Genomic DNA, 12450 nt, shown 5'->3' on the forward strand with positions numbered 1-12450 from the left:
AATTTTTTTTCTGATAAGCTAAGATAATCAATTAGTAACTTAACTTACTTATATTCTGCCTCCTTATAAAGGGAATTTGAGGCAGTCCACAACAAAAGTACTGAAGTTTTCTTAAAGCAGATGAAGAGTGTAACTATATGGGTGTAAGTTAGTCAGTTTCTTAATACTTTTTAGAGAAAAATAACATGTGAAAAAAAGTTCTAGTTGGGAAACAGTTGGATGTTCAGATATTTTATCTGAAAACAGTTGTGTTTCAAGTTCTTGGGAAACTAATTCTCTAGAAATTAATGAGATTAATCTTTACTAATAGGAAAAGAATGGCATTGAAAGAGATTTCCAGCAACAAGTGCTTTGGGGGCTTGCAGAAAGTGTTTGAACATGACAGGTAACTATTAAGAAGATGTAATTTTATGTATGTTACGGATCTCTGTTTTGTTATTTGTTTTAAAATGTTTATGGTACCTCATTTCACTTTTAAACTTTTTTATTCTCTCTCAGTGGTCATCGATTTGACAATTTCACCCAACTTAATTGATTTGATTATGTGATTAATTGATAAAGAAACGTATCTTTAAGCTGAAAAAAGAAGTTGAGTCAGGCTTTGACTTGACTATTCTTAAACTTTGTGGGAAAGCCTATGTTGCCAGTAGAAAAGAAACCTGTATTTCTCAGTAAAGGTGGCAGATGAAACACCAGCTGTTATCTCTGCTGCCCGCCAAAATCTGACTCACAAGGCATTAAGTAAAGGAATTAAACATACACACACACATTTATTCACAGAGACAAAAAGAAGTGGGGGAGGGGAGCTAAGAACAATATTTTAGAAAATAGGAATGCAAATGGAGGAGTAATACCTGAACCTAGAACCTGAAAAGCTGAATTCTAAGCAGCAGCAAGGGGAAGCTGAGAAAAAACACAATGTAGACAAAGCCTTTACTTCGTACATTCCATGTTCCAATTACTAACGGATGTTTCTTTTTGAGTCATGCCACATCAGCAGACGTAGGTCCGAAAAGCTTTACTCCATCAACGTCATTAAGATAGACGCTACTTTGGAGGCAGCTCTTCCCCAGCTGTATTTTGAGTGCCTTCCAACTTGAGGGCCTCCTCCTCCAACACTATCTTAGACAGTGTTCTAGTGCTTTCCATAACGTTTCACTGGCCAGTGTTTTTCAGAAGTCGATCACCTGGTCTTAGTCTTAATTACGTACCTATCTTGACTGAGGAGGTGTATTGATTTTTGTGTTGTAACATTTACAGTGTTGAACTGAACTGCAAAATGAAATTTGCTGTCTATTTACCACCAAAGGCAGAAACTGGGAAATGCCCTGCACTATATTGGCTGTCTGGTAAGCACCCTGAATTTGAGTTTTATAAAGGAGTTTTCTTTGTCATTTTATCTGGCTTAACTTACCCTTTTATCATGCCTTTTTGGTGTGCTTTCTAAGCCAGTTATAATAGATGTTAGGCAGCAGCCATAATCTACTCTGTTCCTTTATCCTGAGAATTAATTAGTTTATCTCACTTCTTTTTCAGTTAGACCAAGCAATTTAGCAGAAGATGTAAAGTCTCGGCTCCATGGCAAAGGCTTCACAAAGTTTCCTTAATTTGTACCTATCTAAGCATTTCTAGAGGAGCTCTGGTAGTCTAGTCTGCTAACCAGAAGGCTGGCGGTTCAAACCCACCAGCCACTCCTCAGAAGGAAGGTTGGGCAATCTACTTCTATACTGATACAGCCTCAGAAACCCACAGAGGGTTCGGTAAGAGTCAGGGCCAACTCGACAGCATATAACAACAACAACAACAAGAAGCATTTCTAGAGTTTGTTGCTGTTTTACCAGACAAATAGAATAATATTGGGTAAAACCAGAACACCATGATACACTAATTAGAAACCACAGACAAGTAACTCCTTGCAGTGTTATCTGGAATATTTTAGTTGGACTCTATAGAGCTTCTCTGGCAGCAATCTGGAAAGTCACAATGGACCACTGATACTCAGTGGTTGATAATAAAGACTGTAGAATGGATTGTGAGAATATAAGGTTTTGCCACCAGTAGTTTTAAACCTCTGCCAACTTATCTTTCACAGAATGTGGTACTTTGTCTTTAGAAACAAACATATTTGCAAAGAGAGACTTATAGAAACCAAATTGTGTCATAGTGTGCTATTTTAATTTTGTTTCCTTAAAATTAGCTCTGCATCTTTGATTTAATAAATCCTCCTTGTATGTGTTTCATCAAGGATAAATCCTAAATGCCAATATTTGAAAATGAGATATTTTATTTTAAAAGGTAAAAATTAAGTGCATATCTGATTCTAACTCAACAAAGCATTTCTGTGATCTAATGAAGAACAACAGTGTTTTGTTTTGTTTTGTTTAGAACATTAGGTATTGACAAAGGCAGTAACAACACAAGTAGATGTTTAATTATTTTAGAAAACATAGTATTGTGTCCCTGCTTGAACAATTTCTCTTAGAAAGATCAGCACAAGGCCGGTCCCCATGATGCGGAGGTCAAAGATGTCCCAAATGTCCAAACTACCATGCCACTCCATCATTTCAGACATTAACTCCTCCTCCTCCTCCCAATAACTTCCCCAGTCTTAGGGTTCTGTATTTCGCTGTAATGCCTCACAGAACTCACAGACACCCAAGGGTTCGTCTCACGTAGTAGTGGTGGAGGCTGGCAGGCTGGCGAGTCCCAGGTCCGTGAGTAGGTCTGGCGGATCCTCCCAACTCTCGGAGTTTGATGAACCTCGATCAGCAGATCAGATGACGGCTGCTGTCCCAAATCCAGGGGTGAGATGAGGATGATCCAAGACACAATGCCGGAGCAAGAGGAGAGCGAATCTTCCAGGAGATTCGTAGGTATACCCTCAGGGAAGCTAAGGGTGGTGATTTGAATTATACCCTCCAACAAGGCAGGACTCAAGATACATTCCACCTGTGTTGCCCCAACAGAATTAACCTAAATCCCATCACAGAGTTGATTGCCAGTCATTATAGGGAATGACTACTACCAGCTGCCCAGCCAAGTTGATACCTGACCTTAAGTACCACAGCAACCCAAACAGGAATGGATAATGGGATTTACGAAACATCACAGAATGGAGGACAGTGGCTAGAAGGGCCACATCAAGCAATTCACTGCAGTCCCTAAAGATGATATTAGAAATCATGTAGTCTGTGGGATGGAAAACTGAAGCCCGGAGAGGTTACATATTGCTCAAGGTCATATAACAATGAGGTTGAACAAATTTTCTAACTCATGGTTCGTTTAGCTGTGTTCAACCTTTTTTCCTGTTCTCTTTCTCATTTTGTTTCTGATGAGATCTACTGAAGTCATATCTCTTGTTACAAGAGTAATAACCCAGATCAGAAGTACCAGTGTGTTATTCAATAAGTAGGTATGATAATAATAGGACCATAAATTTCTAACCAAAATGAAGTCTGTCAGAAAATACCATTTGAGCTATATGAGGATAAAAAATAGAGATTCTTGTTTGTTTACATAAATGACAGGACAATTCCTGTAGTGAAACGGTGACAAAGAGATAGACCTTGGAAATTAAGGTTTGGTATTCTGAGGGAAAAGAAACGTAAAATTATCAGACCAGTGCACTTGAAAATGATGACAAAAAGACTTCCAATGTTACTTCCCAGTGAGTTGAAGGAAAACAGTGACAGAAAGATTAGGGCAATTGTTATATTGCTGGAATTGATGAATTAGCCAAAATTAAAATAACACTCAAACTAAAATCCTAAAAGAAAATCTAAATGATTGTATCTTTTCCAAGTCAAGGTGACCATCACATCAGCCCTGCGTTAGGTATATACCCAACACTTCATCAGGTGTATGTGTACTTTATAAATGGATAAAACTAAAAAGCCAAATAACTGCCATCAAGTCGGTTCCGACTCATAGTGACACTATAGGACAGAGTAGAACTGCTCCATAGGATTTCCAGTGCTTTAAATCTTTACGGAAGCTGGCTGCCTCATCATTATCCCTTAGAGTGGCTGGAGGATTCAAACCACTGACCTTTAGCAGCCCAGTGCTTTAACCACAGCACAGCCAGAGCTCCTTTTATAAATGGATAGCATGTGATTTATAACCAACAAGTAGGAACAACCCAAATGACCATCAACTGATGAATGGATAAATAAAATAGATATGTCCACACAATGGAATATTACTCAGCAACAAAAAGGAATGTGCTGCAGCACGGATAACCCTTGAAAACTTTATGCTGAGTGAAAGAAACTGGAAATAAAATGACACATTCTATGTTATTTCATTAATAGGAAATACCCACAATAGACAAAGCCATACAGCCAAAAAGTAGATACCTAGGTGTGAAGGTAGAGGGTTGGGAGAAAATGAGGAGTGACTGTGTGAGTGATGAACATGTTCTAAAATTAAAAAGTGGTAATGGTTGCATGGAAGAACACACTCAGAATTTCTCAAGCTGAAAGAACTGAAGAAAAAATTTAAACCTCGATTGCAATTGAAGGAAGAAGTCTAAGCGTCACTGAAGGAATTGGCAAAAAGCAAGGCTCCAGGAATTGATGGAATACCCATTGAGATGTTTCAACAAACAGATGCTGTGCTGAAGGCACTCACTCAGCCATGCCAACGGATTTGGAAGACAGCTACCAGGCCAAATGACTAGAAGAGATCCGTATTTGTAACCATTCCAAAGAGAGGTGATCTCACAGAATGTGGAAATTATTGAACAATTCTATTAATATTGCACAAAGTAAAATCTTACTGAAGATAATTCAAAAACATTTGCAGCAGTATATTGACAGAGACCTTCCAGAAATGCAGGTGGATTCAGAAGAGGATGTAGAATGAGGGATATCATTGCTGATGTCAGATGGATCTTGGCTGTAGGCAAAGAATACCAGAAAGCAGTTTACTTGTGTTTTGTTGACTTTGCAGAAGCATTCAGTTGTGTGGATCATAACAAATTATGGATAACATTGAGAAGAATAGGAATTCCAGAACACTTCATTGTATTCAGGAGTAACCTATACATAGACCAGAAGGTTGTCATTTGAACAGAACAAGGGGATACTGCATGGTTTAAAATCAGGAAGGGAGTGTGTAAAGGTTGTATCCTTGCACCATACTTATTCAATCTGTATGCTGAGCAAATAATCTGAGAAGCTGGATTGTGTGAAGAAGAACATGGCATTGGGATTGCAGGAAGACTTATTAACAACCTGACATACACAGATGACACAACTTTGCTTGCTGAAAGTTAGGATAACTTGAAGCACTTACTTATGAAGATTAAAGACTACAGTCTGCAGTATGCATTACACCTCAATATAAAGAAAACAAAAATCCTCACAACTGGATCAGTAAGCAGCAAAATAGAGAAAAGATGGAAGTTGTCAAAGACTTCATATTACTTGGTTATACAGTCAACACCAATGGAAGCAGCACTCAAGACATCAGATGATGTACTGCATTGGGCAAATCTGCAAAACACCTCTTTCAAGTGCTGAACAGCAAAGATAACGCCTTGAAGACTAAGGTGTGCCTAACCCAAGCCATGGTATTTTCAGTCACCTCATATACATATTGAGAGCTAGACAATGAATAAGGAAGACCAAAGAAGAGTCGATGCTTTTGAGTTGTGGTGTTGGTGAAGAATAGTGACTGCTAAAAGAACTAACAAATCTGTCCTGGAAGAAGTGCAACTGGAATGCTCCTTGGAAACGAAAATGGCCAGACTATCTCACCTGCTCTGGTCATGTTGTCCAAAGGGGCCATTCCCTGGAGAAAGAGATCATGTTTGGTAAAGTGGAGGGTCAATGAAAACGGGGAAGGCCCTCAATAAGATGGAGTGACACAGTGGCTGCAACAATGAGCTCAGGTATAGCAAGGGTCATGAGACTGGCACAGGACTGAGCAGTGTTGCGTTCTATTGTACTTAAGTTTGCTATGAGTTGGAGATGACTCAGTGGCACCTAACAATAATAACGATGGTTGCATAACTGTAAATGTATGAAAAGTCATTGAATTGTGTACATAAATGGGTGAATCATATAATATATGAATTATATCTCAATAAAACTCTTGCCAAAAAGAAAAAACAGCTTTTCAGACTGAAAAAAATACCGTAGATGAATAAGGGAATGTTAAGTAGTATCCATCTTCATCATCTTAAGCGTAATATTTCCAGTAGAATCATCTTCATTTCTAGGAGTCTTCAACTCAGTTCCTGCTATTGTAACCAGAGATTTGTGGTTTAACTAGAAAAGATTCAAATTCTTCCCTGACTCTTAACAGAAATACATTTTCTAAGTATAGGACACCATGCTACGTCCCAGGCATGATTTGAGGCTCTTGACATATCATCCCATTTGACCGTCACAGCCACTATAAAGGTAGACATAGGCAATAGTCTATTGTTCAAATGAAAGAACTGAGGCTCAGCGAGGAAGACAGGATGTTTAGGCTGGATTTTATTGCTGAAAATTATGTATATATAAAAAATACTAAGTACTTTGTATTAGATTGCCATATTTATATTTTGATACAGAAATAATAACATTTGATTAGCATATATGATAACACCCCACTAGGGTTAAATAATAATTGAATTTATGTACCATATTGCCATTGTGTAGTCTGGAAAGATACCCAAATACTTCTGGCTCCAAGGATTTCAGTAATGGCATCTTTAGTAGGTCATTTACAAAGGGCAGCTACAGGAGCATTTAGCCTAAGACAGTCTTGGGTTGATACTACCATGTGTCATATGGGAAAGAGGACTTTAGGGTCTTATTCAGAATTATTTAAAAAAAAAAAAAAAAAAAAAACTTAGGTATTAATAAGGGAGTTTGTTTTCCTGTATTATGCATTATAAAAATGATTAAAGCTTATAATCATTTGTAGTATATCATGAGATAACAGTATTTTTGATCTTCAGGCTTATCTTGCACAGAACAAAATTTTATATCAAAATCTGGTTACCATCAAGCAGCCTCAGAACACGGCCTTGTCATCGTCGTTCCAGATACCAGCCCTCGTAAGTGTTCTTGTTCAGAAATCCTTTGTAACAATCTACATCTTAAGACTAAGTTTTAAGTGGTATAATATATATATGATACAGTTCAGATATTTGCTATTATCTCTATTAATCTTTTAAGCAACAACATGACTCTAAAATATCACCGTGTACATTTTTCTCACTGAAATTTACTCATGACATTGCTCTGTGGGAGGGGACATTTTTGCGATTCTCATTTTAGGTTAAGATGCTGAAATACAGAGATATTAAGCCACTCAGTTCATTTGTTGGCACTGTGTAGGCAATTATTTTCTTTGTTTCACAGGTGAACTATCTTGTCACATGATAATAATAAGTCTTTTCTGGTTTCTCTTGACCATCAGTCATACAGTTAGATAAATATTAATGTTAATGTAAATGATTAAAATGTTTACATTAGAGAATGACAGTATCTAAATATTTGGGAACCCAAATAACAGATAGATAAAACTTATTTTATGGCTTTAAAAATCCCTAGAAGTGTCAGGAACCTAAATGGGTCCAAATTTTCATTAACTATTAAGATCTTTTGGCAGCTGAAAGTCTATATTGAAATTAATGAATAACCTTAGAAAGTAGTGCATTCCCTTGCACAGGCCGTATTATATAAAAGCAAGGCAGATAAATGTCTTGCTAAAAATTGAAAAGATTCCATTCAAAACAGCATCAAAACCCCCTGAGACTATGGCCCCTAATGACTCTTTGGGCCTGAAATTGAACTCACTCCCATGGCTTCCAGCCAAACAATAGACAGACATATAAGGTGAATATTTGTACCAGGTAGGTACACTCCTTAGAACAGTCAACCAAGGGAGATCAGAAGGGCAGTATTTGCACAGGGAGATAGCTCCGAGAGCAGGAGTGCATGGGAAAGAAGGCCACAGGGAAAGGATAACTGGGATAAATGGGAAGAGAACTGTTACATGTGGGGATTGCAGTCAATGTCATGAAACAAAATGTGCATGAACTGTTACATGGAAAATGAATTTGCTCTGTAAACTTTCACCCAAATCACAATTAAGGAAAGAAAAAAAAAAAGTACAAAATACTAGGAATAAACTTTTAAAATGAATAAAAATATGAAGACCTATAAAAAAACTACACAATTTTGCTAAAGGTTATAAACGAAGTCTTTAGTAAATGAGAAAATACTGTGTTCCTGGATGTGTAGATTGGATGTTGTAAAGAGGTCCTTTCCCTCAAATTACTCTACATATTAGTACAGTTTCATTTAAAATCCCAATAGTTGCCTTTTTAACTACTTACAAGAATATAAAATCTCATAAATTAAAAAAATACAAAGAAATCCCAGTGGAGCGGTGGTTAAAAAAGGGAAGAAACATGGTGGAATGATACTAAAATAAATTAGCCATTTTCAGTTCAAGATAGTGAATTGAACACAAATGTGTGTCTCTATTCCCTTTTAAGACCACAGTGCTATAATTACGAAAGTGTAGACCACAGTGATAGAACTACAAAAGTGTGGGTAGGCAGGGGTGGTGATAGTCATCAGAGAAGAGATGACAGCACATTTCTGCAAGATCAAAAGAGAATGGAAGCCCTTTGACAAGTGAAACAGAATGGAGAGTCATTGATGTTCAGAATATATCAAAGGAGACTTCATCAACAAAGAAAACCTTTGCTTTGCTTTGCCTTGGCACCTTGGCAGTTAAATGCTCCAATGCTCGAGCCTATAAGGTCATTCTCTCCTTCCTTATTGGCCAAAGCCAGTCACATGGCCATATTCAAAGACAAGAGAGCAAGGAAATCTAATCCTACCATGTGCCCCAAAAGGCAGAGAGTTCACAGTATTTGGTGAACACCTCTAATACGAACAGTGGACTTGCAGATTCATTTGAAAGATTGTTATCAACAATGAGTATTACTACTGAGTAAGTGATGAAACCACAAAGTTTTTCCTTTACAGGTGGTTGCAATATTGAAGGAGAAGATGAAAGCTGGGACTTTGGCACTGGTGCTGGGTTTTATGTGGATGCCACTGAAGATCCTTGGAAAACTAACTACAGAATGTACTCTTACATAACGCAAGAGGTAGCTTAATTTGTGTTGTAATTATTAATTGATGACTTCTAGGAGTTTGACTTTGAATACAAAGTCCTTCTAGTCCTAGAATTTTAAATTAGGCTATGGTATTTTTGAGTCTATTTGCTACTTAATTGTTAATTAGTGAAAATTTCAAAGTTTGCTAGTATTATAGTCCTGTTTGGGGGCTCTGGTAGCATAGTGACTAAGGCATTGGACTGCTAACCAGAAGGCTGGTGGTTCAAACCCACCAGCCACCACTCCTTGGAAGGAAGATGGGGCAATCTACTTCCATAGTGATACTGCCTCGGAAACCCATGGAGGGGTCACTATGAGTCGAGTCAGACTCCACGGCACATAACAACAACAATAGTCCTGTTTATTACAATTTAAATTAATGCTAAGTACAATTAAAGAGTTTAATAATTATATGTGCATTACTCAAGTAACCCCCCCAAAAAAAGTATTATGTAAGAAACATTTTATTTCCCTGACAGCTGGTTCATTGGGATATATTTTATAATGACAAACTAAGAGTTAGAAAGTATAAATAGTAAAGCTTCCTTTTGTTAGTAATATTTATATGCATAATAAAAATTCAAAAACCATCTAAAATTTTAATCACCTCTGGTAGCATAGTGGCTAATACACTTGCCTGCAAACCAGACGGCTGGCGGTTCAAACCCACCAGCCACTCCTCGGAAGGAAGGTTGGGCAATCCTACTTCCGTAGTGATACTGCCTCGGAAACCCAAGGAGGGGTCGCTATGAGTCGGGGCCGACTCGACGGCACATAACAACAACAACAACATAATTTCTTCACCCCAAACAATAATTATTATGCTTGATATATTCCAGGTTTTTTCCTAAGCTGAGTTTTCATGTAATTTTAAAACTTTCTTTTTTTATCTTGTTCTTTTAGTTAAATAAAAGTAAATATTTCCCAATATTATTCTAATCTACTTGTAAATTCAGTTGAGCATTGTCTAACATCCACTCAGCCAGCATCTGACCACATATATGTATGTGGTCTTCTAAGGGGTTTTTTCTTGTTTATTTGTTTGTTTTCAGAAGGAAAGCAGCTCTCCTTTTGTTTATTATTTCCTCTTAATAGTTTTAAAGACCCCAAACCCAGACTCTTGTAGCTCTGAATCAGCAGTAGGATATAGGCAGATGAAGCAGAGGACGTGGCTTTGGGCATGGGCTCTCAGGCTTTGTCTAGCAAGCAAGCAGACAGCAGTATCAACCTGGGCTGTGAGCCCCGGCTGCTCCTACTGCTCAGGCTAGTGGAACAGCAGGAAGAGCTAGGTGCCCTCCACTCCTTCCTCACTCACTTCTTCTCAGTCTTTTCCTGCCACGGCCCTCCAAGCCACCACTGTTGCCGCACCCGTTCCTCCAGCCTCCTTAAGCAGTGGCGGCAACAGCAGAGGCAGTGAGGACAACTGGAAGCAGGCTCCCATAAGGTTTTAATATGGTGTTCGCACACAACATTCAAATCACACGGCATCCTTTTTCACAGAACATATCCTGGACATTAAGAGATGCATACCTGTATAATACTAATGGCTGCATAATATTCTGTCATATGCCATAATTTACCTTTTTCTTTGTTTTTACATGTTTTTACTGTAATAAATATTTCTCTGGTTATCTTTGTGCATAATTTTCCCCCTAAGGACTCTTCCCTTTCCAGAGTGAATTTAGTAGATCACAAGTATAGAACATTTTAAAAGGTTCTACTTCATCTTCCTAAAGTTACTTTCTAAGGAGGTTGTACCATATGTTCTCCAGTGATAATAATGATTGGAATAATAAGATTTGGAAATGTTGGTTGTAGAATTATTTTATAACTTTGAAAAATTCTAATTTCTCTCATATCTTTTGTCACACTTTTAAAATTCTTTCTAGCTTCCCCAACTTATAAATGCCAATTTTCCGGTGGACCCCCAAAGAATGTCTATTTTTGGCCATTCCATGGGAGGTCATGGAGCTCTGATTTGTGCTTTGAAGAATCCTGGAAAATACAAAGTAAGATTACCCAAGCTTCTTGGGATAAATATTTCTTTGCCTAACATAATACAGTATATTCTGCAAAAGCTAGAACCTGTGTAAGGTAGAAATCTGTCAGAGAAGGAAAGCTCAGATATATTCCACTAAAATGAGCAATAGAAAAGTGGTAAGACTGTCAAAAGCAGAAAACTTGTAAGACCCAGAAAAACAAGGCAATCTCCTTGAGTTCCAGCTCTCAAAGATTGGTATTACAAACTTTCGAAGATTGAAAATAGCATGTTGCTTTTGATATTGAATTTTTAGTATTAAACTTAACCTACTGATGGGAATTTCAGAGGGGGATGGATTGAATTTGATAGCTGCAGAATTGGGAAGGATTGGAACTTTTTATTAGTGGCTTACTGTGGGTCCATTGGAAGTGTTACAAAATGTAGCTTATATTTTCATTCTTCTATTGTATTCTTGGTTAATGTTACTATGGTAATATCATTTATCTATATCTTTATAAATTTGATTTTCTCAAGTAGAAAAACATATTCATCATTTGTAAAAGTTTCAGAGTTCTTTATCTTAATGCCTCTGATGAAAATTACAATATATCACTCTTAGCCTTTCCTTTTCATTTAGTTGAAGCTTTCTAACTTTACATTTTTTGTTTTAATGAGCCAAGCTTGACTAACTGCCTTAGTTTCTAAGAGTTTTTCAGAAAATCGCAACAGGAGTTTTTAAACATGTTATAAATAATTTGTTTATATTTGATTTAGCAAAATGTAATTAAATTCCCTTTGTTTCTGAAGTCAGTTTCAGCATTTGCTCCAATTTGCAACCCAGTGCTCTGTCCTTGGGGCAAAAAAGCTTTTAGTGGCTATTTGGGATCTGATCAGAGTAAATGGCAGGTGAGTACTAGATGACTATCTTAATATGCAAATTTGTTTTCAAATGTATCAAAGAGCTATAAACACCACAATTGTTATATTCTTAGCCCACTCAAGTTGAGGCTCCAGAACTAAGAATAATTAACAAAAGTGTATACATATAACCAAAAAAAATACCCTATTTTCTAATGACAGGTAAGGCAGGCTAAGTTTTTGTTTTTGTTGTTGTTGTTATTGTTTCCTGCTAATGGCTAGCATGTATTTTTACTTCTAAATTAACATTATCAAAAAATACCACATATAAGTTTGTTGTTGTTGTTGTTATTGTTTCCTGCTAATGGCTAGCATGTATTTTTACTTCTAAATTAACATTATCAAAAAATACCACATATAAGTTTGTTGTTGTTGTTGTTATTGTTATGTGCCTTCGAGTCAGACCCGACTCATAGCG

At 37.1% G+C, this 12450-nt stretch overlaps 1 protein-coding gene across 1 annotated transcript in view; it reads left to right on the top strand.

Annotated features, from left to right (window-relative positions):
* The first annotated feature begins 317 nt into the window (after window positions 1-317).
* The window catches only part of ESD (esterase D), a 29422-nt gene continuing 17289 nt past the window's right edge, over window positions 318-12450 (top strand). The window contains exons 1-6 of the mRNA XM_007946367.2: window positions 318-385; window positions 1261-1349; window positions 6953-7051; window positions 9000-9124; window positions 11023-11142; window positions 11922-12020. Coding sequence (XP_007944558.1) covers window positions 318-385; window positions 1261-1349; window positions 6953-7051; window positions 9000-9124; window positions 11023-11142; window positions 11922-12020 — 600 coding nt within the window. The remainder of the gene's footprint in view (window positions 386-1260; window positions 1350-6952; window positions 7052-8999; window positions 9125-11022; window positions 11143-11921; window positions 12021-12450) is intronic.

The sequence above is a fragment of the Orycteropus afer genome, unplaced genomic scaffold (assembly GCF_000298275.1).
Source record: "Orycteropus afer afer isolate SDZICR_OR568_19922 unplaced genomic scaffold, OryAfe1.0 scaffold00157, whole genome shotgun sequence".
Taxonomy (NCBI): Eukaryota; Metazoa; Chordata; class Mammalia; order Tubulidentata; family Orycteropodidae; genus Orycteropus; species Orycteropus afer.